The 25,303-nt window shown below is 35.7% G+C and overlaps 2 protein-coding genes across 3 annotated transcripts in view; one reads left to right on the forward strand and one right to left on the reverse strand.

Moving 5' to 3' along the window:
• Positions 1-522: 522 nt before the first annotated feature.
• On the forward strand, positions 523-16,504 carry DECR1 (2,4-dienoyl-CoA reductase 1). Its single transcript, XM_079301362.1, has 10 exons — positions 523-652; positions 3,788-3,990; positions 4,895-4,952; positions 5,120-5,206; positions 7,602-7,749; positions 10,780-10,879; positions 12,095-12,167; positions 14,088-14,234; positions 14,535-14,597; positions 14,688-16,504. The coding sequence occupies exons 1-10, from the start codon at positions 587-589 to the stop codon at positions 14,745-14,747; spliced, it is 1,005 nt and encodes a 334-aa protein (XP_079157488.1). The 5' UTR covers positions 523-586; the 3' UTR covers positions 14,748-16,504.
• Positions 7,942-25,303, reverse strand: part of CALB1 (calbindin 1) — a 30,695-nt gene continuing 13,333 nt past the window's right edge. Inside the window, exons 7-11 of one of the 2 annotated variants that reach the window (XM_079301364.1) lie at positions 23,367-23,422; positions 23,225-23,264; positions 23,085-23,138; positions 22,881-22,952; positions 7,942-9,082 (exon numbers count right to left, since the gene is read on the reverse strand). In XM_079301364.1, the coding sequence (XP_079157490.1) occupies positions 9,047-9,082; positions 22,881-22,952; positions 23,085-23,138; positions 23,225-23,264; positions 23,367-23,422 (258 nt within the window). In that variant the 3' untranslated portion in view covers positions 7,942-9,046. Of the gene's footprint in view, positions 9,083-20,461; positions 22,460-22,880; positions 22,953-23,084; positions 23,139-23,224; positions 23,265-23,366; positions 23,423-25,303 lie in introns of those variants that run through there. The other variant, XM_079301363.1, reaches the window with a different exon arrangement.

The raw sequence follows: 25,303 nt of genomic DNA on the forward strand, positions 1-25,303 counted from the left end.
TTAGAATTCTATCTTCTATTGGTTAATGATTCTCTCGTTTCTCATGCTGGTTAGTCCATATGCTCAGTCCTTCTTTTGGGTCAGTGGACAATCTTCCCCATCAGAAATACTTTTCACCCAGCTGAGCTGACTTGAGCGAAGTCGATGAGTTGCCTTTGTTATTTTTTCCCCCTTATCTTGGAGATTCTACCAAATGCCTTTGTATCCCCTAAATTCTGCATTCTTTGTGGTCACTGTCAGTGATACATCCTTTTTCCTCATCACCCTCTACGTCTGAGATCATGGAAAAGTGAACATGTCAAGCCCTAAGCCTTAACAAGACAATTGCAGCGACAAATAAATTGTATCGCTTAGAGCTTGTTTGCTCCTTTCTTGCTGATTAGACTTGAAAGTATACAAAGATCAAACATCAAAGAACTCCCTTTCTTAAATTTTACATTTTCGGTGTTTAGCAACACTTGAGGCAGGGGTGTCCTCGCCGGTTCCCCGATTCCCGCTGCTGCCGGTGCCCGCCCCGCTCCCGCCCCGCTCCCGCCCGGCGCTCCCCGCTCCTCCCCGCGGAGCAGGCGCAGAGCGGCGGGGGAAGATGGCGGCGGCGGCGCGGCTGTGGCGGCGCGGGGTACGCGTCCCCTGTGTCTCCGGCGCCGGGCGGGTAAGGCGCTCCCGGTGCCGTCGGGGTGAGGGCGGACGGGCGGCCCCGCGGGAGTGTTTCGCCACCTCCTGCCGCGCCGTCCCGGCTCTGCCCGGCCGCTGGTGTCCCCTCAGAGGGGGAGTGCGGCGGGGTTCTGCGGTTCCGGCTCCGGGGCTGGGGAAGCAGCCAGGAAGGGGCGCCCCTCGGTTCGCCTCAGCTCCCGGCCCTGTCCGCCGCAGAGCCCTCGCAGGGGTTCGGGCTGAGCTCCGCGGCGTACGGGCCGCTGCCCCGCCGCCCGTTTGGGTGGTGGTGTTGCTCTTTGGCCCCGATGGCACAGCTGTGCAGGGCCTCTTGGTAAGGGCAGGAATGTTGCTGCCCAAGCGGTGGCGTGGCGTGACTTGTGACCCAGTTAACCTTATGGCAGCCTTCCAGTACCTGAGGGGAGCCTGCGAGAGCTCTGGAGGGCAGCTTTTTCAAGGGCATGTAGTGACTGGGCGGGGCGGAATGGATTCAGATTGAAAGAGGGTGCTTTAGATTTGGACAGGCTGCCCAGAAAAGCTGTGGATGCCCCACCTGTGGAGGTGTTCAAGGCCAGGTTGGATGGATCTCTGGGCAGCCTCTGGTAGTGGAATGTGTCCCTGCCCATGGCAGGGAGCTGGGACAAGATGCTCTCTCAGGTCCTTTACAGTCCAAACCATTCTGTGATTCTGTGACTGTGGATATTGCTGGAGGCCATTTCTCATGAGTTCTCCGTGAGCACGGTGCTTTTTCCAGTGACCACTTGCGTGTTTCTGAGACACCTTTGTGCAGTAATCTCACAATTCACTTCTACCCCCGGGTGAGGACTGGTTTTGATTTGTCAGAGATTTTCTGTTTGTTGTTTGATGGCTTTTTTTTTTTTTTTTTTTTAAGCTAATTACCGCCTTCTTGATATCTCTGTTTACCCCTGAGATTTAATTTAATACCTCAGCCTTAAGCAGTAGAATGGTTAAATTGCATGGATGTTGTCATAGAAGCGTCTTGTGCAAGGCAGTAAGGAGATGATAGCAGTCTGACTAAAAGATTGCTCAATTATCCAACTTCACTGGCTGGTTATCATTACCATACTTTATTAGTCTTGGTGCAGCCTTCAGCTTTCCTCTGCTATGGCATGTCCTAACCTCCCCCTTAGAACAGAATGAAAGCTAATTGCAGCTTTTCTTTTGAGGAAGCAAGAAGTCTGTGCTGTGTCTGTCACTAACAGAGCACCTGATCAGGGAGTCTCAGCACTCATAGGAGTTTTCATATATCCTGAAGGAAGGGGGAATCCAAATGCCTTCTTGGTCTGCAGTCTCTGCTGTGAGCTAGAATTCTCCAGAGGGAGCTTTTTTCCTGAAGAGAGATGAGTAGGGGACTACTAAGAAAGTCCCAAAAGAGAACCTTTACATTTCACTTCCCTGGAGGCTTAAATAGTATTCTGGTACTATGTAAAGCATGCAAATTTTATTTTCACTGGGAGAATTAAAAAAACAGTAGTGTTTTACAAATGTGATAGTTCTAGCTTTAGTTCAAGCTTTGCTTTCTGAATTTTGTCCTATATAATGGTTCCAACTCTTCAATTCCACTAAATTTTTGTTTTTCACAGAACATTCTGAGTTGGGATGGACTGACAAGGATTGAGTCCATACAGGGATTGAGCCTGTAACTCTGGTGCTACTAGCACCATGCTTTAAGTTGCATTAAATTGTCTGTGTAATTACATAATTGTTCTCTCTGTCTTCACCTGCGTTACTCATGCATATGTAGCAGGCCAGCTTCAAGCTCTGTGAAACCCCCAATGCATTGTCACTAGGAAGGACAGAGTAATCATCTACCACTAAATATATTGACTCTTAATTTTAGTGTTCAAAATGTGAATTAGGAAACAGAACAACAAGTTGTAATATTTTTGCTGTTTTAAAATGACCTTTCTTCTTCATGTCAGTCTATTGAACAATAGCAGGTTTTATGAACAGGGTCATAAAAGAATAACCATTCAAAATAAATTTTGTCTTCTTTCACAAAATTGTATAAGAGTTTTTTATTATTATTTATTTATTAAATAATAATATATTCTTATTGTTATTTAAATAAACACATTAAAGGCTCAAATACAAGGTAAAACCAGAGAAAATAAGTATACCTTGCAGTCTTCTAAAAATAAAGTAAATCTAGTTCTGTCATACTTGTAAGCATTTGCAGCTTCAGGTTAGGATAACTTTTATATTTTAAATAAGGGAATTTCTGAATTATTACTGTAATGCTGCTGTCCCAGGGCATTTAATTCAATAGTTAGATTGGGGCTTGAGTTAATTTAGCATATCAGGATGCTAGAAATACCCTGTTGGCTATTTTAGCTGCATCTTTCTTGGTGACATCACAAATTGCTCATTACATTAGTGGCATATTTTCTTACTAGCATAGTTTTCTAGATGTAATACTGAACTTTCTTGTTTTTTAATGTCTGTTTTTAAACATGTTCCAACCATGTGTCTTTTTGCAGGGACCAATACTTCCAAGGCTAATGTACTGTAGATGGCATTTCTGCTGGGACAGAGTGTGATGCTGATAACCTAACCCTGCCCAATTTTGTCTGAGAGATGGTGTTGGTTTCCTTAGCTACTCCAGTGGCCATTAGGGCAGGTCTTGTGAAGTTTGATTCTGTCCTGTTCTCAAGGATCAAAATAATGAATCTGTTACTGAAGATTTTAAATTTGTAAATACATACATATGTAACCTAAAATCAGGTGGATTTGTTTATGCAAAAATCACAGCTCATTTATCAATCTGAAGCCCAAGTCCCTCTGTAATTAGCTGTTAATGGTTTTTCCAGGTGCTTTAGTAAAAGTGATACAAAAAATGCATGAAGTAGCAAGAAGCATGACTAAAGTATTTTTTCAGTAGTTCTCTAGTTGCAGTAGAGTATATGATAATAGCTCAGGAGCTTTCCTAGTCTAGTGATAGCATTTAAGTAAAGGGCCATGAGTATTGCTGTAATGCAATTTAGTCATTCTTATATTCATATACATTTACTTATGATAAGGAAGTAATGATTGTTACTCCATTGCCATAGGAAAATCTGATCTTGTGCAACAGAAAGGAGAAATACCTAACTTTTCTGGGTTTTTTATCTTTCAGTTTTTCAGCCGTGGGCCAAATGTGTTGCTTCAAGACATCAGTGCACCACAAGCTGCATTCTTCTCACCTCTTCAAAAAGTGATGTTGCCACCAAATACCTTCCAAGGGAAAGTGGCCTTTATAACTGGTGGAGGTACTGGGCTTGGCAAAGGGATGACAACAGCTTTGTCTAGTTTAGGTGCCAAGTGTGTTATAGCAAGCAGGTAAATATTAATGAAGATGTTTTAGAACTTTTATTTAGTACTGACTGCTGAATAGATGTTTTCTTCTTTGCAAACCAGAAAAAATTATTCAGTTTATTCTAAATGTTAAGTGTTGCAGTACACTTTTAAATTAATAATGTCATTGTGAATTCTAAAAACTTGCAGATTTATTTGCAAATGGTTAATGATATAAAAATCAGTAGGAAGAAATAAACTGAGCACATTTTCATGAAATATGTCTGCAAAATAAACAACCTCAAATATTAGGCATAAATTCAAGTAAAATGGAGAGCAAAATTTTGCAGTGGGTAGTATTGAACAGTAATAAATGTTATTACAGGTGTTCTTGATACAGATTTAAATTACAATAAAGAATTAAATCCATTCCTCTTCTGACTTGCAACAAGAGCCCTGATTATCCTTTAATGATGATTTTCTACAGCTCTTATAAGTTCTGCAATAGAGTCTAGAAAAACAATCTCATTTCAAATCAAAGTAAACAGAAGTGTTGTGACATTCATCCTAATAGTAATTAATTTAGTTTCAAATGTGAATATGTATGTCTCATTAATACTAGTAGAGTAGTAGCTAAAACTAAGCTTGTTATGGTCATGTGCTTTTTCTCTGGCTCATCATGTTGTTTAGCTTTAGAGTCTCCTACCATTGTCACTTCTGAATCGTTTTAAAGTACGACTAACCATAAATTACTTCAAGTTTTCTTTCAGAAAGTTCATGGTTAAGCATAGTTTTAATCATGGATTTAATTTATGAAAATCAGCAACATGCATGTGCACACACACATATTTTAAGTTGTAGTTAATATTTTCTCAGAAAAGAAAGAATTTAGTAATCTGAATTGTAATTGTATTTAACTGACATAAGGTACATTAATACGTATTTTTAGGAAGCTGGATGTTTTGAAAGGAACAGCAGACGAAATTTCTTCTAAAACAGGGAATAAGGTAAATCTTTGCAGAATTATGAATATGTTACATATTATGCTCGAGATTTTATTCTTTGTTTTGTTTTGGTTTGGTTTTTTTTTGCATTTGTATGCTTCTGTGGACTTGTATAATTTATGAATGATAGAGTTTTTAATTCTTATAACTGCCTTTCCACTATTCTTTAGGTTCACGCCGTCCAGTGTGATGTGAGAGATCCAGCTTCAGTTAAGAATGCTGTTGCTGAAACAATCCAAGTGGCAGGACATCCTGATGTAAGTCTTCTAGGAAAAGGAAAGAACTCATTCTTCATTACTGGAAATACTTTGCATAGTGGGTATGAAGAAAGTTATTAAGGTAGAGAGTTAATGGAATCTAAAAAGACACTAGACAGAATAGTGGCAGTACTTCAAGCTAAATCTAACACTCATAGTTACTCTATTCCTATAGTCACCAGTTACTCTATTCCTGTGGTTCTTAAAATATTTAGTGGCCAAGTAGACAAAGCATTTTTACTCTTACTCTGAGGACTATTATCTTGTTTCAAATAATGGTGCAATTCTGGAGGGATTCTTTCAATTAAGGGAATGGAATATTGCCCTTAAATCCTCCTGAAAAGGTGATTTACTTGTGTTCACTGAATTACCTCTTAACACAAAGCCTCACAAATTAGGAATGGAAGTAACCATAAATGTCTTCTTTGATCCTTGCTTAGCTTATTAATATACACAAAGAAGATTCTAATTTGAAGATTAAGTTCTCATAAAATGAAGAAAAAATCTTCAGTCAAGCCAAGCATCTATTTTTTTAATAGTTTGGCACAAAGCAACAGAGCACTTTGATCAGATTATGAGGAGGGTGATTTGGTGGAGTCTGAAGGATGATAATCACCAAATTCTGATTTGATTGTGAGATACACCTTGGATTCTGCTAGCTGATAGAAAGTGTGGTGATGTAACATCATTGTAAAGGATAGTCAGATTTAAAACTGGTAACTGTAAATTTAAAACTGTTGTATGTGTGTTGTTGGCAATTTGCACTCATGAGGATCTTCCTATAGATGTAATAGAGAACCTACTGAATTTTGAATATCCTAAGAAGTAGAGAAATTGTGTGCTGTATAGCTGTATGCTATGACAGTGCTAGGAATGAGGCAACTCAGTGTCCTGATGTGTAGACAAGATTCTCCAGATATTATTTTGACAATTAGTTAACACAGTTTTTGGCCAAAGTCAAAATCATGACCTTCAATTTTTACATGTGTGTAGAGAGGGAGGGGATTTCTTCCTGTATAGTACATTTTTAGAGCACCAATAATTTTCTGAATAAGTGCTTCCCATGACTTGTTCTTTACAAGCATTTACCTTCTCTTTAATTGCACATATTTTATGTGTTTAAGGTAGACTGCAGAGTAAATTGAATATTCAGTTCTTTTGGTCCAGTTTTTCTCTTAGTTGCAGACATGAGGTATCATTTTAGGAATCCTGGTTATTACTCACTGCCATACTGTGTGTGAGGTGAGATCTCAAAGACAGAAGTTAATGGCAGTAACTTGAAAGTCCTTCCAGCTTTGTTTTGTTCATTCCATTCCCAACAGTGTTACTCCCAATTAGAAAGCAGTCATTCTTTTGTCAGTGCTTATTTTGGCAGTCCTACATACTTCAAAGATCATGTTGTACAGTTCTTAATTTACTAGTTTTATTCTTGTGTTTTTCCTGTATTTATTCAGTGATTCGAGTAACCTCAGTATCTCAAGGTGTTGGGATTTTTTTCCTTCAAATTTCAGGGAGGCCTTTAAATTTAATTTGCTGTCCACACGTATAATTTATGGCTGTTGTATATTGTTAGTTTTACATTCATATAATATGTACTGTGCTCTGTTTTGTTATTGAAAATTCTAATATCTTCATTAGAATTTAGCCCAGAAGTTCTTCAGGACAAAGAATTTGTCTTATGTGCAAACCTACATAAATCAAGGTGCCATTCCATTAATGGTACATCATTTTATTGCTTCAGCACATTATCTTATTAAATATGCTAGATCTGGCTACATAATTTTTGGTTTAAATACTGCTTCTGTGATGCTAGTCCCCTGAAATGAAAGTATCCTCTACCTGGTGATTTTCATAGGAAGTGAAGGATGTACCTCTACTTTACAAAGTTTTGTTGCAGTTGTTTGCAGTACACTGTATCATAATATTCTCATTGTGACTGATTTGAATTCCTGTTATGCAGCACTCACTTAATGCAGACTGTAGTTATCAGGTTGCCACCTTCTGCTTCTACTCTCATGCATCCATTATATTAAATAGATGCAGTGCTGTAATTTGGTGGGGGTAAACATGAGTGTTAGGATGCACTTGAGACACTATGGAAAATAGTGGCTTAAGTCAGCCTCTACATTTTACAGTTCCTCAGTACAGTAGTTTGGAAATATAGCTCACTTTCTGTTGCTGATACTTCATACTTTTATTTTTCTGTTATTTTATGTATGCTGCAATGTTAAAATTTCTTACAGATTATTATCCCTCTTCCCCTGCCCCCCACCTCATTTGATGAGGATATTTTTACTTTTGTCCCTGTAAAAGCTAAAAAAACTCCATGTAAACTCTTTACTTTTGCCTCAGAAAAAGTTATTTTTACTTAACTCTCTTCCTTCATGTGTTTCAGGTTGTGATAAACAATGCAGCTGGAAATTTTATTTCCCCTTCTGAACGACTTTCTGCTAATGCCTGGAAAACAATAACTGATATTGTACTTAATGGTACTGCTTTTGTAACTCTGGAAGTTGGAAAGGAGCTCATTAAAGCACAAAAAGGTATCTTAAGCATTTGTGGCATATTATTACTTGCTTTCCTTGCCTTACTATTATTATAGCCAGTTTTGAGAGTTCATGTGAGAAGATAAATACAATTTTTAGCATTCTGCTAGAAAGGCACTTTTTCAGTGAAAACTGTTCTTAAGTAACACACAGTAGATCTAGCTAACAATTACTTCCAGTTGTAAACCATTTTTAAAATTTAAAAAAATTAAGCTTTGTGGTTAAAAGAAAAAAAAGCTATTATTTCTTCTGAATTTTCTCTATGTATTTTAATTTCATTCAACTGAACATGAGATATTTCTGTAAATGAACAAGAAGTCAGGATATCCCTTTGAATTTTCCTCCTAGAGTAAAATAAAATTTACAGCTGTGCTATTTGACTAATAGTACTAGAGAATATTACCTTTAAGATAATTTGAATATTAATTTTGAAATTGAAATCCGTATTAGATTTTATATTCCTAGGTTTAATTCTTAATTCTGGACTACCTAGAAGTTTAATTCAATATTATAGCTTTACCTTAAATATATAGCAGTTTCTTTATATACTATTTTGTCAAGGATTTATTTAACCAGATTATTTTCTTGAAAGGAAAGGTGATGTATGCCCTTCTATGTTATATCATAGATTATTTTACAAAGAACTGCTTTCATGTTACATTCCAGTTATAAATTGAAAAAATTGATTTTATTTTATGAGGTCAGAATCATATAATGTCATTCATTTAAAAGCAGTGTGATATAATTATGGTTTAACATGTGCCCTCACTTCTGAGTTTTGTTTTCTAGGTACAGCCACTATGTTGAAATACTACTTTTGTATTTACACTGTATTTGTTAACCTCTGAATTAGCTGAATTTCTTCAAAATACTCTCCAAAAAGTACTGCATGAGCTCATGCTATTTGATTATAACAATGTGAAGTTAATATTGTTTCAGTGGGTCTGTAACAGTTTTTGTTAGTACACAAGTATGTCCCCTATATATTCCAGCAGCACATGAAAAATTAATTTCCACTATTCTAGTGCTGATATTCTCATGTGAGAAACCCATCTCCAGCTTTGACTTTCTCTATGGCAGACCATTGAAAAAGATTGCCTTATAGTCCTCCAGATGCATGTGGTGTGCCTGTAGAGTAGTTTGAGATATGAATTCAAACATGCTTTTGTGTTTGCTGTTCTTGAATGAAAAGCTACTTTCCTTACTTCCATTCTCAAATTTAGTAAAATCCAGACACCTTCATGTTGCCTCTCTTTCTTTGACTTCTAATCTTCCAAAACGTGAATTTCTTTTACTATTGCTTGCATATCTTCTTCCTAGGGGAGTCCATCTGTAAATAAGATTTTTGTTTTAAGGCATGTTTATGCAAGTAAGTTGTGTACCTGTTTGTCTTCTCACCTCCATTTTATTTCACTTGCTTGGTTTTTTTTAGTTTGAGCAGAGACTTCAGTTTCTAAATTGATGCTTCCTAATGCAAATATTATAGAGCAGTCTCTGAGGATACTAAAAATCTGACAGTTTCTAGAACACTGGGACGTCTTTTAGATCTGCAGTGTGACCTACATTAAGTCTAATGTAGTAAATAAAAGTTCTCTGCTTTTAGACTACAAGTTTGTGCTGGTATTTGAAAGGAATTTGTAATCTGCTAGTGTGTTACTCATTTTTACAAAGTGAGAGGAGTTAATTGATCAATTATTGTCCATTTTATGAATATAGGCTTTAGAAATAAAAGTTGTGTATGAGCTGAAGTGTTCTTTAAATATCAGAGCTGTAAATTTGTCAGTTTCTGTGTTAGGCTGACCTAACTTGCCTGAATTAAAAAAAACAAACAGTGGTTTAATTCTACAAAATGTATAATTAACAATGATCTCTAGATAACTCCAAAGTTATTCTATGGTTTTTGCCTGGGTAGATTTTTCCTTTCAAAGTCTCTAAGTGAAGACTCCTTTTTTATAAACAGGACCCATGGTTTCTGGATACCTTGGCATTTCAGTTTGTGCTTGTTTATGGTTCTCTTTAGTTTCTCTTGTGTAATGCTACTGTAATTTTTTACCTGAGTCTCTACTTACATACAATCTATCAGTAGTGTATATTGTTTTAGAAATATCCCTTGGGCAGCTATTCTAATGAAATTATTTTAAAAATATAATAAGTAGAACAGTTATTTTAGTTATTGTGACGTAAGCAGTGAACTGTCATCCCTTGTCCTTCATTTCCCAGCTAGAGTTAGCTCATGCCAGTCATTGATCAGACATAATTTGCAGGATTCTATACAAGAAAGATTAAATAAGCAGTTGCAGTTTACATTCCAGAATATTTTTTGCTATTATAAAATACAGCATATAAAAGAAAGTAGTTCTTTTATAATAGATTTTATTGTGATGATGATAATAATAGGAAAAGTTATGCAGGTTTACTCTGGAATTGGCTCTGCTGCAGAAAAAGCTTCTGAAAAATTCTTAAAAACCTTTATTTTTATGCATAAACTTAAATCAAGTCCTCAGCTGTTAACTTGAAATTCTGCCAAATGTAACTGTTAATGCTGATTTTTTTCCTTGTTTGTGTTTTTGGGTTCTTTTTTGTATTTTCCCCCACTCAGTAATTGATGAATTTAGAGCAAAATGTCTGGTTAGTGACAACTAGACAAGGGCAGCTTCTGAAAAAACACTGTAATATCTTAGGCCTTAACTCCAGTTAGACAAATTTATGCATTAAGTTCATTAGCAATAGAAGTCTGAGGGCTTAGACCTTCAGAGCCTAATCAATATCTATTTGCACTTGCCTGGAACAACTCTTTAACACTCATGGAAAAGAGGGAACTGAAATAAAAAAGCTTGATAAGAAGCTTTTAAAGACTATATTTTTAAAATGTCTTTTCATTGCCCAGAGTGAAAAGGTATCCCTAGCACTTGAGTTGAAAACTTCTGTATCATTTATCTAGCTTTTACCTAAACTTGTGAGTTTGATCTTCAGGGTTGTTTGGTTTGTGTGGTGTGGGTTGTTTTAAAATGTTTTTGCATCTTGTAGGAGCAGCATTTCTGGCTATTACAACAATTTATGCAGAGAGTGGTTCAGGATTTGTGTTGCCGAGTGCCTCTGCCAAAGCTGGTGTAGAAGCAATGTGCAAGTGAGTAATACAGCAAAATGTGTGCTTTAGTTTTCACATCCTTAAGATGGGGTAATAGGTCTATGAAAATGGACCTCATTAGTGCAGTCCCCCTATTTCACTGTACCACAAGAGTTCAAGTATCCTAGCAAGAAAATAGTATACTAACAGCTTCTTACAGAGAGAAGTATTAATTGCTACTTGTTTTTTTTTCACAAGACCAAGATAAGGATAAGTAGAAGTACTTATTTTGGCAATTGCAAATTCCAAAATTTGTTTCACAGAATTTTTATAATCAGGTTCTCTTGCATTCTTATAGATGAACCAGCACCTAAAGACAGCTATTAGGGGAACTGTTTGAGATCTATAGCACCTTCCACATTCTTTTGTCTGAGGAAAATACATGCCTGCTATACTGTGGCTTCAGCTCTGTTTAGATTCATCAACAAATTTGTTTTCTATCACTATTTAAAATTGAGATCTGTAGTTTACTTAGTTCAGAACAGCATCATGTTGACGGATCCATGGTGAGCAAACGAAGGGCTTTCTCTCATTTTTAAATTCAGGCTAGTACTTCATAGCATATAGATCTTTCTCTGCACTTCAGCAGAAAGAATTGAATAGATGTCAGCCTTTTAGTAACTAGAATTCACTATAATCTAGAATCTGGAAAAAAATGAGGGACTGAGTAACGGTCCTGATTTCTGTTCTACAGAAATGTGGACTTTTCAGAGACTTTATGACTTAGGTAATTCATTCATCAAAGTAGATCCAAAGTACTCGTCATGCACAGAAAATGTCATAAAGCAAAACTATTTTAGTGGTCCTGCTTTAGGATATATACTTTGTTTTGTGTAATTTCAAAACATATAATGTGAGAGCTATGTTGCAAATGTTAGAAATGTGTACTTGTGGGATAGTCTAAATTGCCACAGAAGGATGATGGCCTAACTTCATTAAGGAACTCAGGTCCCAACATCATCTGTGATTTGGTGGGGAAGAGAATTGCTTCTTCACACTGCTTCACCTCTAGTAAATAAATATTCCTCTCTTGGTGAATGAGATTATTTTTTTGCTTCTCTGAAATTATTTTATTAAGCACAACAAAAACCCCTTAAGTAGAAATTGTCTGTTTCAGGAATGTTCTGAAATTAACACATTTGATTTTTTTTTCTTCTGAATAGGATTAAAATATCGTGTTTAAAATATTGATGCATTCTGTTAATGAATTTTTAGGTCTCTTGCGGCTGAATGGGGTAGATATGGCATGAGATTCAATGTGATTCAACCAGGTCCAATAAAAACAAAGGTACATGGCATGAAGTGAAATCAAGCCTTGAATATGCTTTGTAGTACAGCCTTAACTTTACAACAGTCTAACTTTCCTGTAGCTGTAAATTCTAATATGATTTCCTTGGTAGTCAAGGCTGTACTGGAATATTGAACAGACTTCCCTCTTAGTCTTTTAGTAAAATAGGATTTCTTGAACTTTTGAGACCTGCCACTGTTCCCTCTACTACTCTTCATAAAAACTGAACCTTTTTTTAGTGTTTCAAAGAACTGATATATCAAAATACTTAATTCTGATTCATATTTCTGTGTATCTAGTTTGTCAAGTGGAGTGAATTCTTACACTTGTTGGAGTAAAGTTACTGTTTCTGCCTGAACCCCTAATATTTAAACAAAACATCTGATCCATTCCAAAATCTTAGAATCTCTTTTAGGTATATGAGAACAGAATCTCACTAGTTTTGTTGAAAATCTCAAAACTAGAAATACTAAGTTGGCAAGGAAATGAGAAGCTTTGAAGTGAGTGAGAAGCAGGACTGGAGGGTTTGAAGGAAGTAATCCAAAGCAGCTGGAACAAGAAGAATAAAGAAAGCAGTCCTGCAAGAAGAGAAAGGAGCATCCATTTCCCATTGAATCAAATTATTATGATTATGAGCACTAACAACTAATAATGGTATTTCTTCTTCCTGTAAAATAATTCAGTTGTTTTTGCTTTTGTTTTGGGAAGAGGGGTGTAGAATCTTTTCCTTTTTACTTTTTTGTATGTTTATTTACTATTTTTTCCTTTTTCTCTCTTGTCAGTTTTATATTCTACACTGGAAAACTTAGTTTTAATTCTTTTCACTATAAAAAATAATAAGTGGCAGAATTAGCAGGATTATAAGAATGTTGAAGTAGTATTAGAGGATCAGACCAAAAGTTCTCCAGACCTTGTATCTTGTGTATTTTTAAGTAAGAACAGAAGAAAAACATTTTGCAAATTAAGAGATCTAAATGTCAATAATGCTGCCTCCAGTTAATGTTCCTTTTCTGAATAGTGTATAACCTGCTTGCGATACTGATAAAATGCTACATTTGCTGCATAGTTCCAACTTAAAATTTCCTGAAAGCATAAAAAGGCAGATAGCATATTGCAAAATCAAGGTTTTCTGCCTTTAGGGGCAATATCCATGGTCTTAAAAATATACTATTATAAGTAATGATGGGAAAAGAACACGACATATAAGCACAACACTGTTAGGCTTACAAACTGGCAATTAAAAACATGGCAATAAAATACTTAGATGTCATGATTACATGAATTACAATGTGCTTTAAATCATGAATTCAGTAATTTAATGTAAATGTTACTGATACATTTCTGATTTTGAGTGAGGAGATTATTTCCTTGTGGAGGAGCAGAGAAGAAAAAAAACCTTTAATTTTCCATGCCATTTTAAGCTATTCAAGTACTAAATCTTCTGACTTCCTTTAGCTGTCGCAGTTGCTGCACTTTAACTGAACTTGATATATTTTTCTTTCCCATTTTATTTACTCTGTCATATATAATTTATTTTTGGTTGCTTTCCTGTTCCTCTTCTTTCCTTGTTCCTCTTCTCTGTCCTTGCAGCAATTTTGAGTCTTGCTTATTTCCTTAAATGGTTATCAAGGGTGTTTGAGGAAAGAAAGATGATGGACCCCTTTTGTTTTTCACATAGATTGTGGGTGACTATCCCAAAAGTTAAATTACAGCTTATCATCAGTAGATACATATCAGTGCAATAGGGATAAATTATTTTTCCTTTTCTACTTCCTTCTTTTTTATCTACTGACAATGAGGGTGTAGAAAGCTTATTCACAAATATTAACTTCCATATTGTGTATGTGGAGTCAAATCTCTGTTGGATTTTATTTTCTGATGTAGTTATAAAATTTTTGTAATGTTTCTTTTAATTCTCAGGGTGCTTTTAGTCGCCTTGACCCAACAGGTACATTTGAGAAGAAGATTATTGAGAGGATTCCCTGTGGTCGTCTGGGAACTGTAGAAGAAATTGCAAATCTTGCTGCCTATTTCTGCAGTGACTATGCAAGCTGGGTTAATGGAGCAGTGAGTTTTGGTTGATCTTGTTTGTACAATTGACCTGATGATGGTGTGAGTATTGCTGATATTTTTTTTTAAAGCCCTGGTTTCAGAAATTGTGTCTAACTTAATTAAAAATTATATACAAATATTAATCATCTTTTAAGGGAAGTGCATGGTTGTTAGCACATTTAAAAAGAACTTTTAATTTTTTTGGGGTATGGGCTTCTTTCACCCACATCAGTAAAATTTATTTTCACAGTTAATAACAAAGGAATACTACAGAAATCACACAATTACTAAATACACTGTTGGTGCTTTTTCTAGGTTATCAGAATGGATGGTGGAGAATTTGTTTCCATGGCAGGAGAATTCAATGATTTGAAGAGGGTATTAATTTCCTTGTTTGCTATTTTACATTGATACTTTGAAGTGCAATTATTATATGAAATTCCAATAAAATCTCTTTTCTTTTGTTAGGTTACCAAAGAGCAGTGGGATATGATGGAAGCAATGATTAGAAAAACAAAAGGCTCCTAAAGTACATAACTTTATGGTGGAGATTCTTGGAAATGAACCACTACTTTTTCATCAATATTTAGAAATAACCAATTGAGAAATAGCCTTCAGAATTTTTTTATGCTAATTTCAATAAAATATTTTGAAAGTGTTATATTTTGAATATAGTTCATATGTTTTTTGTATCTAAAATCTATTCTGTTGCCAATAGTGAACAACAGTTGGTGACTAATATTTTTTTGTTCTTTGGACTGTCTTACATGACCATGCCATGGTCTACAATGAACCTTTTTTTTTATCTTTCTGAGGATATTTTTTTCTCAGATATATAAAAGTATCTCTTAGTATTGTAATACCAATAGCATTTCAGTGCTATCATAACTGAATGTAATCATTAATGTGAAGATAGAAACATAATATTAAATCCTAATCTTCACAGTTCAATAAGAAGTTCTAAACTTGCAAATACAGTTTCATGTTATTATCAGCACTACATACACTGAGAAAGGATGTAACTCCTGGGGTTGCTTAGGAAATCTTGAAATGCATAACACATCTTGGTCTTATCTTTTGTGACATTTTCAGTTAATTATCTTATTCTGAACTTTAAAAATGGCATTTACGGACCTGCAGGGCCTTTCCAAGGAGTTTGTTCTTTGTCATGATGAAGTTAATGTTCTTGAAAATGAGAAACCACAAATCATTTCTTATTACACGTGTGTGGCTATGGCAGCTCTCCATAAAAAGTGGTTTATTTAAGACTGTTAAAGGAATGTTGGTAAATTGGGACTGAAAGTGTTGCAAACTCATTTGTTGAAATTTACAAAAAATCGTTAGGTTTCGTTTGCATTCACAGGCTGGTACTAATGAAATATTTAGATGGCATTACCTCTGAATCTAGTCAGTTTATCCCAGATAAACAGGTGATAAAAACATTGCTCTACCTCTTTTATCCAAATAGAGAGTTGGTAATTTTGTCCTTCATGCCTCAGACAATGGCTGGAATTCTTCAAAGAAATTACCAACCTCTGGCCTTTACAACCTGAAATTAATGGGGTTTTTTTTTCTTTTTCCTTTTTTTTTTTTTTTTTGTTTTTTTTGCGTTGAACCAGACATACAAGCATGTACATAGTTTTATGTGCTTTGAGACTGATACACGGTGATTTAAGAGTCAGGACAATAGAATCAATTTAAGGATGTCTTCCTTCAGGTGCTGGTGGCATTGTGTGTTTTCCCACACAATCCAGGACATGCTTAACATATGCCAACATCTGGTTTTGAAGTCACTTGATTACCTTACTACAAATCTGAAGCAAGCTGTGTTCTGCTGAAAGTTTGGACTGTATTAGTGCAGGCTCCCATGTGCCTTTCTCCTGTGAGTGACCACTAGCCACTGATGGTAAAATAAATCAACTGAGTTTATCATAGCAGCCTTTAGGGTGTTCTTGAGCATAATATAAAGTTTTTTTATGGTAACTTGGGTTTTATAGGTGTGTTGTCAAGATCAGATTCTGACTTGAGAGATCTTTTCCCCAAAAAGTGATATCATTGAGAAGTTAGGCCCATATACACTGTTTTCTGCTTGTCATCCTTTGCATATAAATATATTGCCTCCTTGTATGGGACACACTTGTATATAAGACTTTAACATTTGAAAAAAGTGCTTCAGAAAAAAATTCAAATGTATGTTTGTGAGATGTAACACCAAGTATTTCTCTGGAGTGTCTAGTAGGTTATCCTCTGGTGACAGGCTGTCAATAAAAATATGTTCTTATTACTCTCTTGCATCCGTGGATTTCTGTGTCTTACTATAGCTAAGCGTGTTGTGTGGTTGAAGTACTGGGCTGAGACTGGAGGTAACCATGCTCAATATGTGAAATTGCCATAGACTTCTTGTGACCTGAAGACATTTCTGTAGCCTGTGAATAGCAGGACAGGTGTACTTTGCAGTATTCCCCCAGAGCTGGTCATCTGAAGCAAGAAGACTGCCAAGTTCCTTTTAGCTCACAGAATAGGTCCTGTGTGGGGTATGGGTGGGAAGGACAAATTAAAGAGGCATATTCCAAGTCTTAACATGAAATTGGGATTAGTTTATCCTTGGCTTCAGGGACTAGGAAGCACTTCTGCCTTTCATGTATAGGAATATAGTAACATAGTTCATAGTAACATGTAGTAACATAGTATAGCAGATTTTGCTTCATCTGATGTAGACGAAATATTGAAGAGAGGCCTCTTAAATCCTGTCCTGTAAAGAGATACTGGGGATTTATTTACTAACAGAATGTTTGTCATTTGCAGAAATAGGTCCTGCTTCTGAAGTATCATCTTTTACCTGTTAGCTGTTCATAGCTAAATGAATTATTAATTGTAAAGTGGCAAAAAAACAATTTTTAAAGCTATGGAACCAGAAATCACATTTTAAGTTTTAATGAGCTTCTATAATAAGAATAGTGTTTCTTTTATCTTGCTTATGCCAATGATACTAATTTCAAACTACACAACTTAGTTGCTTTTAGATGCTGAGCATTTTGTCCTGGCAAGGTGTATACAATATATCGATGCAGGTTTTAGAAATGGCATATAATGCTTTAAGGGTTATGTTGCTTAACTTACAAAATATTTGCTAATATATAGACTTAGTTAAATGAAAAAACAACCTAATCTTATTGTCCACTGCTGCAGCAGAATGTGTCTGACTGGAACACGTTTCCTTCAGTAAAAGTTAGACTTTGTTGGGACAGGAAAGGAACATTTCTATGAACACATGAATCCTAAACATCTCAAGTTTATGTTTTGCCTAAATGCCATGTCATTCTTACTGAAGTGGCAACACATGATACCTGAACTCAGAACAAGAATAAGAGAAAGAAGCTTTATATCTACTACCTAACCCAGTGTCTGATTTGGAAACTCCAAAAGCAGCTCTTCCTAAATGCTGATGAGGACTAGCCTGTCCTGAAAAAGGCATAAAATATCTCTAAAACCTAAGAGGTGTCCAATCCATAAGCATGCCCCACAGCTCTGTATTACTCACAGACTGACATAGAGCACAGTCATCACAGCTACTTTATTCCAAACATAGCTAAACTGGCAGGAGAAACAGTGTCCATGCTGTCTTAGGCTGGCATATCTACCCTGAGGTTATTACAGTCCTCACCCCATCTGAGATTGCCAGGAGCCACGATGCAAAGAGAAGGATGAAAATAAGTATTGCTTTGTGGTATAATAATTTTATGAAGGAGGGACAGGAAGGTGAAGGAATGGGTCAGAAAAGGTGATGGTGTACACTGGAGATTGCAACAGGAGTCAGTAGGGTTGTAGAGGCAGTTTAATTTTCATGAATCACAAATGCCTTTTGAAAATTACTTTTGCATGATCCATCAGTGAAAGGTGTTGCCATTTCCATGAACTCAACTTGGAGACACCCACAAAGGGAATTAATTTTCTGTTTTCAACTGAAAAGTGTATCTTGTCTGCTTCATTAAATCTTGAAATTACCCTTTTTTTCCTGCTGGTGATTTACTGTCTTTGAACCTGTTACAATTTTTTAGAATAATTCAGTGCTGCAAAAGTGGTATTGTGCTATAGTAGGGGCTTATCAACAAGTTATGAAAATTATTTAAGATTGCAAATGAGAGAAATCTATTGTATTACCTCTTCACCCGAACTGCTGTCAGTCTTTAGTTCTCCTAGTTTTGGGAATCTCTCCTCTTGAATATTTTAATTACTGTTGAGAATATTGCTTGTATTTCCCAAGTTGAGGATTTGCTTTACAAACAGAGGATGATACTCTTTGAGGGAACTGAGAGTTCCTAGCTGTCTCTACTGGCTTCCAAGTTCATGGGAGTGTGAACTGCTCATTTATATTTTCCTTTTTTCCCATCTTGATAACATGTAACTAAAGATACTGAATTGCAAGAAAGTTTGTATCATTTTCTAACTCCAAGGAGCATCTTATGTTGTAACTGCTAAATAAGTAATGCCACTTGAACAAAGGTAATCCCACAGTCTTTAATGTGATCATTTAATATGCAATAAAATAGTCCTTGGGATTTGAGTGCACTGACCTGCTTTTTAGTTACTGTAGAACAACTTCAGTTGATTTCAGAGGGAATAGGAGGTACACAACACTTCAGAAAATCAGGCCATGTATATCCAGGTGCTCAAGTATGCATTCTGGATCTTTTCAAAGACACAGCAAGTAGAAGTGGCTTTCAGTTGCCCTCCATAACCAGTGGCTATAATCATGATTATGATGAAGGTTTAGTAAAAATCAGAAAAAGCAAACCCTATGTAAAAAACCAAAGCCTTAATCAAGGTTTGAGGGGACTTTAGCAGCAGTGTATATGTATTTTATTAATTGACAAGGTTCATTTTGCATAAAAGTGCTGATGACTGTCAACACCCTGGTCTGTATTTGACATTTGCCCATGGAATATGGTGTTTAGAAATTTCATCAGCTTGTGTGGATAATCTTTTCAAAAGTGGATAACTAAGTTCTAAACAGGGAGGATTAGATCATTTCTATGATACTGTGCATAAGCTGTTGATGATAGAACAGTGCAGCAGTGAACAAAAGAAAGCCAAATTATTTATTTCAAGGGCTGTGTTCAATCTTGATTTAGTTGTTGGTGGAAATTCACATGATATTCTGCATAATGGTTAGCTGGGGAGTGTTAGTGGCCCCTGAGGTGCCCTGATGGACAGTGTGTGGGCCCAGGTGGAAGCAGGCACTCACTCTGCCTGACCTGGTACTGTTAAGGTTTACTTCTGTCAGCAAACACTGCATTTATAATGCCAAGGCTTTATGGAGGGCCTCATAGTTACTATTGTTATTATTCTTTCAGTTTGCTGGTTTGTGCTTTAAAATTTCTAGAATATCACCACCTTTGATTTGAATATCTGGTGCTATGTTAAGTTTTAATCTGTACACATTTAAACTAGAATGGGCTAAAATATTATACAGCATATTTGTGATTTGTAGGAGAGTGAGTTTTGGTATTTGTTAGCTTGAGTGCTTATTTGGGTGTTTAATAAATAATGCATTTATAGGCAGCAAAATGATTAATAGCTTCAGTAGAGGGGATACCAAGTATCTTTGTCTCAATTTCTGTTTAGCAGGAATATGGCATGCCTGCTCTACCTCATGTAGTTAATCTTTTTGCATGCTACAATTTTGCTTTCCTTTAGTCACTAAATGTCTACCAGAAGAAAGAAGAAGTCTTCCCTATCATCATCTCTCTTATTATTATGCCTTGTTCTGCCCCAGCCCTGACATTTAAAAATGTCTGTCCAGGAGTCATTTAGAATTTAAAACTGGAGGTTTTACAGCACTTTTGACTATCCCTACTTGTCACAATTTGCCTTGCACTGACAGTAGGCATCTTTGCCAGAACTGGGGTTTTAAATTGCTTTCTTTTAATCCAAATCCAAATTTTATTTAAGAGAAATAACTGCAGGAACCATCCTGCCTGTGGGTAACTGAGAGCTGCTTTTTGTGTTGTGCCCTGCAGCAGAGCCAGTTGGTGGGCAGCAGCAGTAACACGAGGGTGGCTTCAGAACCCATCTGTGACTTTACTCATGTTCAGAAAGACATATTTCAGTTTCTGCAGTGACTCTGTTGAAACACTTTAAAACCTTTCACTGTAATGATGTAGCAAACATATTTTTACACACAAGGTTTGGGTTTTTTTCTTTACGCTTTTAAAATGTTAAAATAAGTCAAAAATCCAGGGTTTCTCATGGACAGTATGAACAATATCAATCATTTATTGTACTGATAGGCAGATTCACTGTTCCTTCACTTAATATACACAATTGTATTTCACATTGCATAGAGAAAAGAGGAGACAAGCAGGTAAAACGTTAAATCACTGTGCATGGAGTGGAAGTAAAACAGTGAGAATGAGCTGGCTTAACCTTATTTTAGTTTTGTTATGTGTGTGGTTTTTTTTCCCAGCAAGACCCCATCCAGCACCATGTACCTACCCCTTAACTTTCTGAGGCTCAGCCTGGAAAGAGCACAAGGCCATTAGGCCATTTCTGAAATGGTATTTATTTGCTTGAGTACACATGAGGAATTCAAGGATTCATTTCAGTGGGAGTTCATTGACTGCAATCTTGAAGGATTGAGCCTCATTGTTTGAGACACATTTCAAATAAAATGCATTTGCTTCCATTTGTTAAATAAGACACAGAAATGCATCTGAGAAGTTGTGTATAGCTAATCTGATAACCTGGAAGTGCCTCTGAAAAAGTTGTACATGGAGGCAGCATAAGTTTATTGGCTTTAAGAAACAGCCCAATTTCCTTCCTTCTCCAGTACTTACTGGGAGCAGTGGCCTGGACATTCATGAAGTTGTCTAGCATAAAATTGGTGTAAAGTAAAAAGGGAGCCAGGCCAAAAAACCCCAAGGATGCCAGAAGATAGGGCTGCTTCATAGTATAGTTCCCATTTAAAAAATACATCTCTAATATAATAAAAAGGACAGCCCACCATGTAAACTAAATAACTAAATTTTTATAAAATCTGTAATATTTTTGTTCTTTATTTAATGTCAAATTTTAATGTTAGTGAGATAGAGTAGTAATTTAGTGTAAGATCCTAGGAGGCACATTTTTTAAAATAGTCAGTTTGTTCTTTACACGGTACAGATACAAGAATCCAGGAGATACACAAACTAGACACCAATAATCTTAGGATATTAAATTTAATTATTGATTACACAGAATATGATGTAAAAACAGCAATTTACTAGAATAATTATAACCTGCAAAATGTGAAAATAGTTTAGAAAATGGATTGTCATATTCTCTGACACAGCAATAGTCATGAAAGGTACACTTATAATATCATATGTTAATCTGTGTATTACTATACTACCTGTCATTTAGCCAGGATTTCAAGACAGATTAAAGGCATTTATTTCTGAAGTGCCTATGTTTAAATTCAGTAAAACAGCTAGATTGAGAACACTATATTTTTATCAACTACTGCATGGAGATCTATTCCAGATAAATGCTTTGTCTATATGCTATGAATTCGTAATGAGAAGAGTAATTGTAAGACTGCAGGGAGTACAGACCTGGAAGTGGGTGGTTTAACAACTGGAAATATTTCTTACTGCCTTATTAAATTTTTGAAATCAGATATGCCAACATCTCTTTCCTATTTCAGACCTAGATCATATTTATTCATGTTTTATATTTAAAAACCCCACATTTATTTGTTACGGGAAAGATAAATGTGTAGATCTTTTTTTATGTAGTTTAACAAGAAATGTTGCAAGTGTCAAAGGATATGATGACCACAGCAATGTCAGCAGGTTTAATTTTTCTCCAGCTGTGTTTATGAGAGCAAAAAACCCAACCAAAACCAACCCTGACATATTTAGTTTCTTTTTGAATATACAGACTGGCCCAAACATTGACATTCTCTTTATCAATCTTATTGTTACAAAAACTGTACATTACAAACAGTATAGAAACAAACTGAAAGGAATGTGCCACACATCCTGGCTAATTTTCTATATGCAATTTAAAAATACAGCCTACTCCCTTATAGTGCACAGTTATTGTGTAGAGTACATCACTAGTTAAGTGGACATGATAGAAGAGCTCTAGTTTTCCTCAGCACAGAGAATAAGAGCCAATTCTGCTCGGTAAAGCTTTCCTCCATCAGACAAGGCCATGATGCTTTTCTTGTATGTTGCAAGGTTGGTAATGTCTAATTCCTATTTAAAGAACAGATAATGCTTTATAATCCTGTTTAGTTATCAGCATGAACAAGTTTACTTCCAATGGCAGGAAATGAGAAAAAATCCCAGGTATTCTCAGCCTGTCTGACAGTAACACACTAAAATGTTTTTATATATTTGTATGTGATATTTATAACATATATGATAGCCATATGTTTGCTTGCTGCTAACTGGTGTCTCAGAAGCAAGCAAGCTCTTGACAGTGTCACTGTGTAATCACAACTCCCCTAGTTCAGGATTTACACTGCTATTATTTCCACCACAATTTTTAGTTGTACTGTGACTTCAGGAATTATGACTTAGAAGCTCTATATTTATCTTATTAGGGTGGATTAAGGTGTCCTTAAAATCCAAATTAAATCTAATCTCTAAGGGGAAAGAAGCCCTCTAGGATTACCTTTTTGTTCTTTTCACAGAGATCCTTCAGTAGGGCATCAAGTTCATTTTCATCTATATAGCCATTGCCATCCTGAAAAATACCATTAAAGATAAGTTTAAACATTTATTTTTAATTCCAGAGGCTATGGCTAGTTCTCCACAAATTCAGAAAATAAGTGCCAATAAACTATGCCATTAATAAAAGCATATTTTTAAGACTTACTTGGTCATACATCTCAAAGGCATTATTGAATTCTTTTGCACACATTTTGACACCCTAAATGCCAAAAGGAAAACAAACCCATTAATGACACAGTTATGTGTGATGGTAACAGGTTACCTGAAGAATGTGAATATTCATACCTGAAATTTAATAAGAAAATTTTCCTGTACAGGCAGTAGTCTTTGGAGAAAAAAAAAAAATAACAAAGGTCAAAATATTTAATTGTTCCCGTTACAGCACTTGGCATATGATATTCGTTGTGAAAAGAAACAGAAGACATACCTGGCCAGTTCAGTCAGCTCCAACTTTCCATCATTGTTTGCATCAAACATCCTGAGCTGAAAGAATACATACATTTACACTGTTAAGCAAAATTAATCAACCTAATGAAGAAAACACTTATTTGATAAACTCAAATCCAATTAACTTTGTCCTGAAATGATGTCCCCAGGTCACATTTCCTGTGTAATAGATTTATTTTAAGTACTAAGTATTTTATAGTAATTAATTCTACTGCAAAATCTTGACAATAAACCAGATGAGCAATTCTGATTAACCTGTGGTAGGTAGGTTTTAACCTGCCTACGCTGATGAGTGAATGTCTTGTATGAGAAATGTGCATTAAATTACTTATAAATAACAGAAGTGTTGATGTAATAATATTTTACTTTTGACTTCATGTCATGATTGGATAAGATAATCATTATTCTCTATTCATAAAGGTGAAAAAACTGTTGGTTAAAGTGCAATAGAATCCAAGGCATTCAATTTCCAAGACAGAAAACAATAGACATTTCATTCAATTGACTAGGTCTAAGTATTTAAGTAAAGACAATGTTTTGTTACTATGATATATTTAAAAAAAAAAAAAAAAGTGAATAGATGTTGCAGATGATCCTGTTTTCCTGATGGTATGAAAATGGGAAAATAAATGTCTCCAAAGAAGCATAATTAAATTATTGTAATAACTATGTTAATATCATTTTAAAAATTAGTGATTAGTTTTTCTAATAATTTTTAATAACTTTACTATTAAAGTGTTCTCCTTTGAGGCCATGAATGGATGAGTTCCTGAACCTTGAAAGATATGAACAGCTTCTAATAGCTGTTAGAAGTAGATAATGATATTGCTCCTACATAAGACTTTCTCTTCCAGTGTTTATGTCTGTATAGTTCAATTTTTCTACTTTTAAACATTGTATTGCACTTGCTGTATAAAAGAGTCTCAAAAGCAGCAGACTACAAAGCATTGTTTTGAAAGCACCACCACCCACACTCCATCACATCACCTGCAATCACAGTAATTTTAGATGTAATTTATAGATAAGAGGAACAGCAACATTCTGTACTGACATATATGCATAAATGTGTATGCTTTTAACGATGGAATTAATGTAATGTAATGAAAAAAGACCTAATTTCACTTTGCTAATACACAGCAGCTGACAAAGGATACCAGGAAAAAAGTGACCAATTCTACCAACATTTATTTCTACACAACATCATGGTTCCTTTTAACACTTCTTTCCTTTGTATAAAAGCATCTGTCTTGTGTGCATTTCCCAGGAAAACAGATTTGCATTTGAGGGAGGTGAGCAGTGGAAGCTGTGAAGTGAACTTGTTTTGTATTTTGATGAGTTGTTAGTGGCTGGCTCTGCCTGCCAGCAGCTGCTAGGATGGTGCATTTTTTATTATCCTTCTGTTATCTGAGGAGATGATGGGTGATCTGGGCTGATTTTTTTCCTCTTAAAACTAAATTCTTTGTCATTGTGTGTCTCTGCAGAGGCCAGAAGTTACAGCACACTTTAGGATGGAGGTCCACAAGCTCCCTGAATGGCAATGTTATCTTCAGCAGTGGATGAACAGTGACAATTCTATGTAAATGGTACGATGAACCAGCAAACTTTCTCCAGGAGAAACACAAGTTCAGTTCAGAAATCTTAAGCCAGTTGAGGGCTAGTGCATCTACCTAGCATATTTTTGATTATTAAAAATATTTTAGGACAAAAATAAGCTGGTAAACCAAAAAATATACTGGTATGCATTTCCGGGAGACCAGAATTCTCTTTTTTTTCTTGAAAAGCCCATGCAGAAGCCAGTACTGGTCCTTACCATGGAGTATCATAGCAATAGAATGGATGGATTGTTTCAAGGATTGGCTGATTTAAGGCCAGGGAAGCAACAGTTTTGCTATTTGATCTAAAACATCAATTTATCTT

This window comes from Erithacus rubecula (assembly GCF_903797595.1).
Source record: "Erithacus rubecula genome assembly, chromosome: 3".
Taxonomy (NCBI): domain Eukaryota; kingdom Metazoa; phylum Chordata; class Aves; order Passeriformes; family Muscicapidae; genus Erithacus; species Erithacus rubecula.

Coding starts and splice junctions, on each gene's coding strand:
- DECR1 (XM_079301362.1), top strand. CDS start 587: ATGGCGGCGGCGGCGCGGCTGTGGCGGCGCGGGGTACGCGTCCCCTGT. Junction 653..3,787: donor GTGTCTCCGGCGCCGGGCGG/GTAAGGCGCTCC, acceptor TTTATCTTTCAG/TTTTTCAGCCGTGGGCCAAA. Junction 7,750..10,779: donor GCTCATTAAAGCACAAAAAG/GTATCTTAAGCA, acceptor TGCATCTTGTAG/GAGCAGCATTTCTGGCTATT.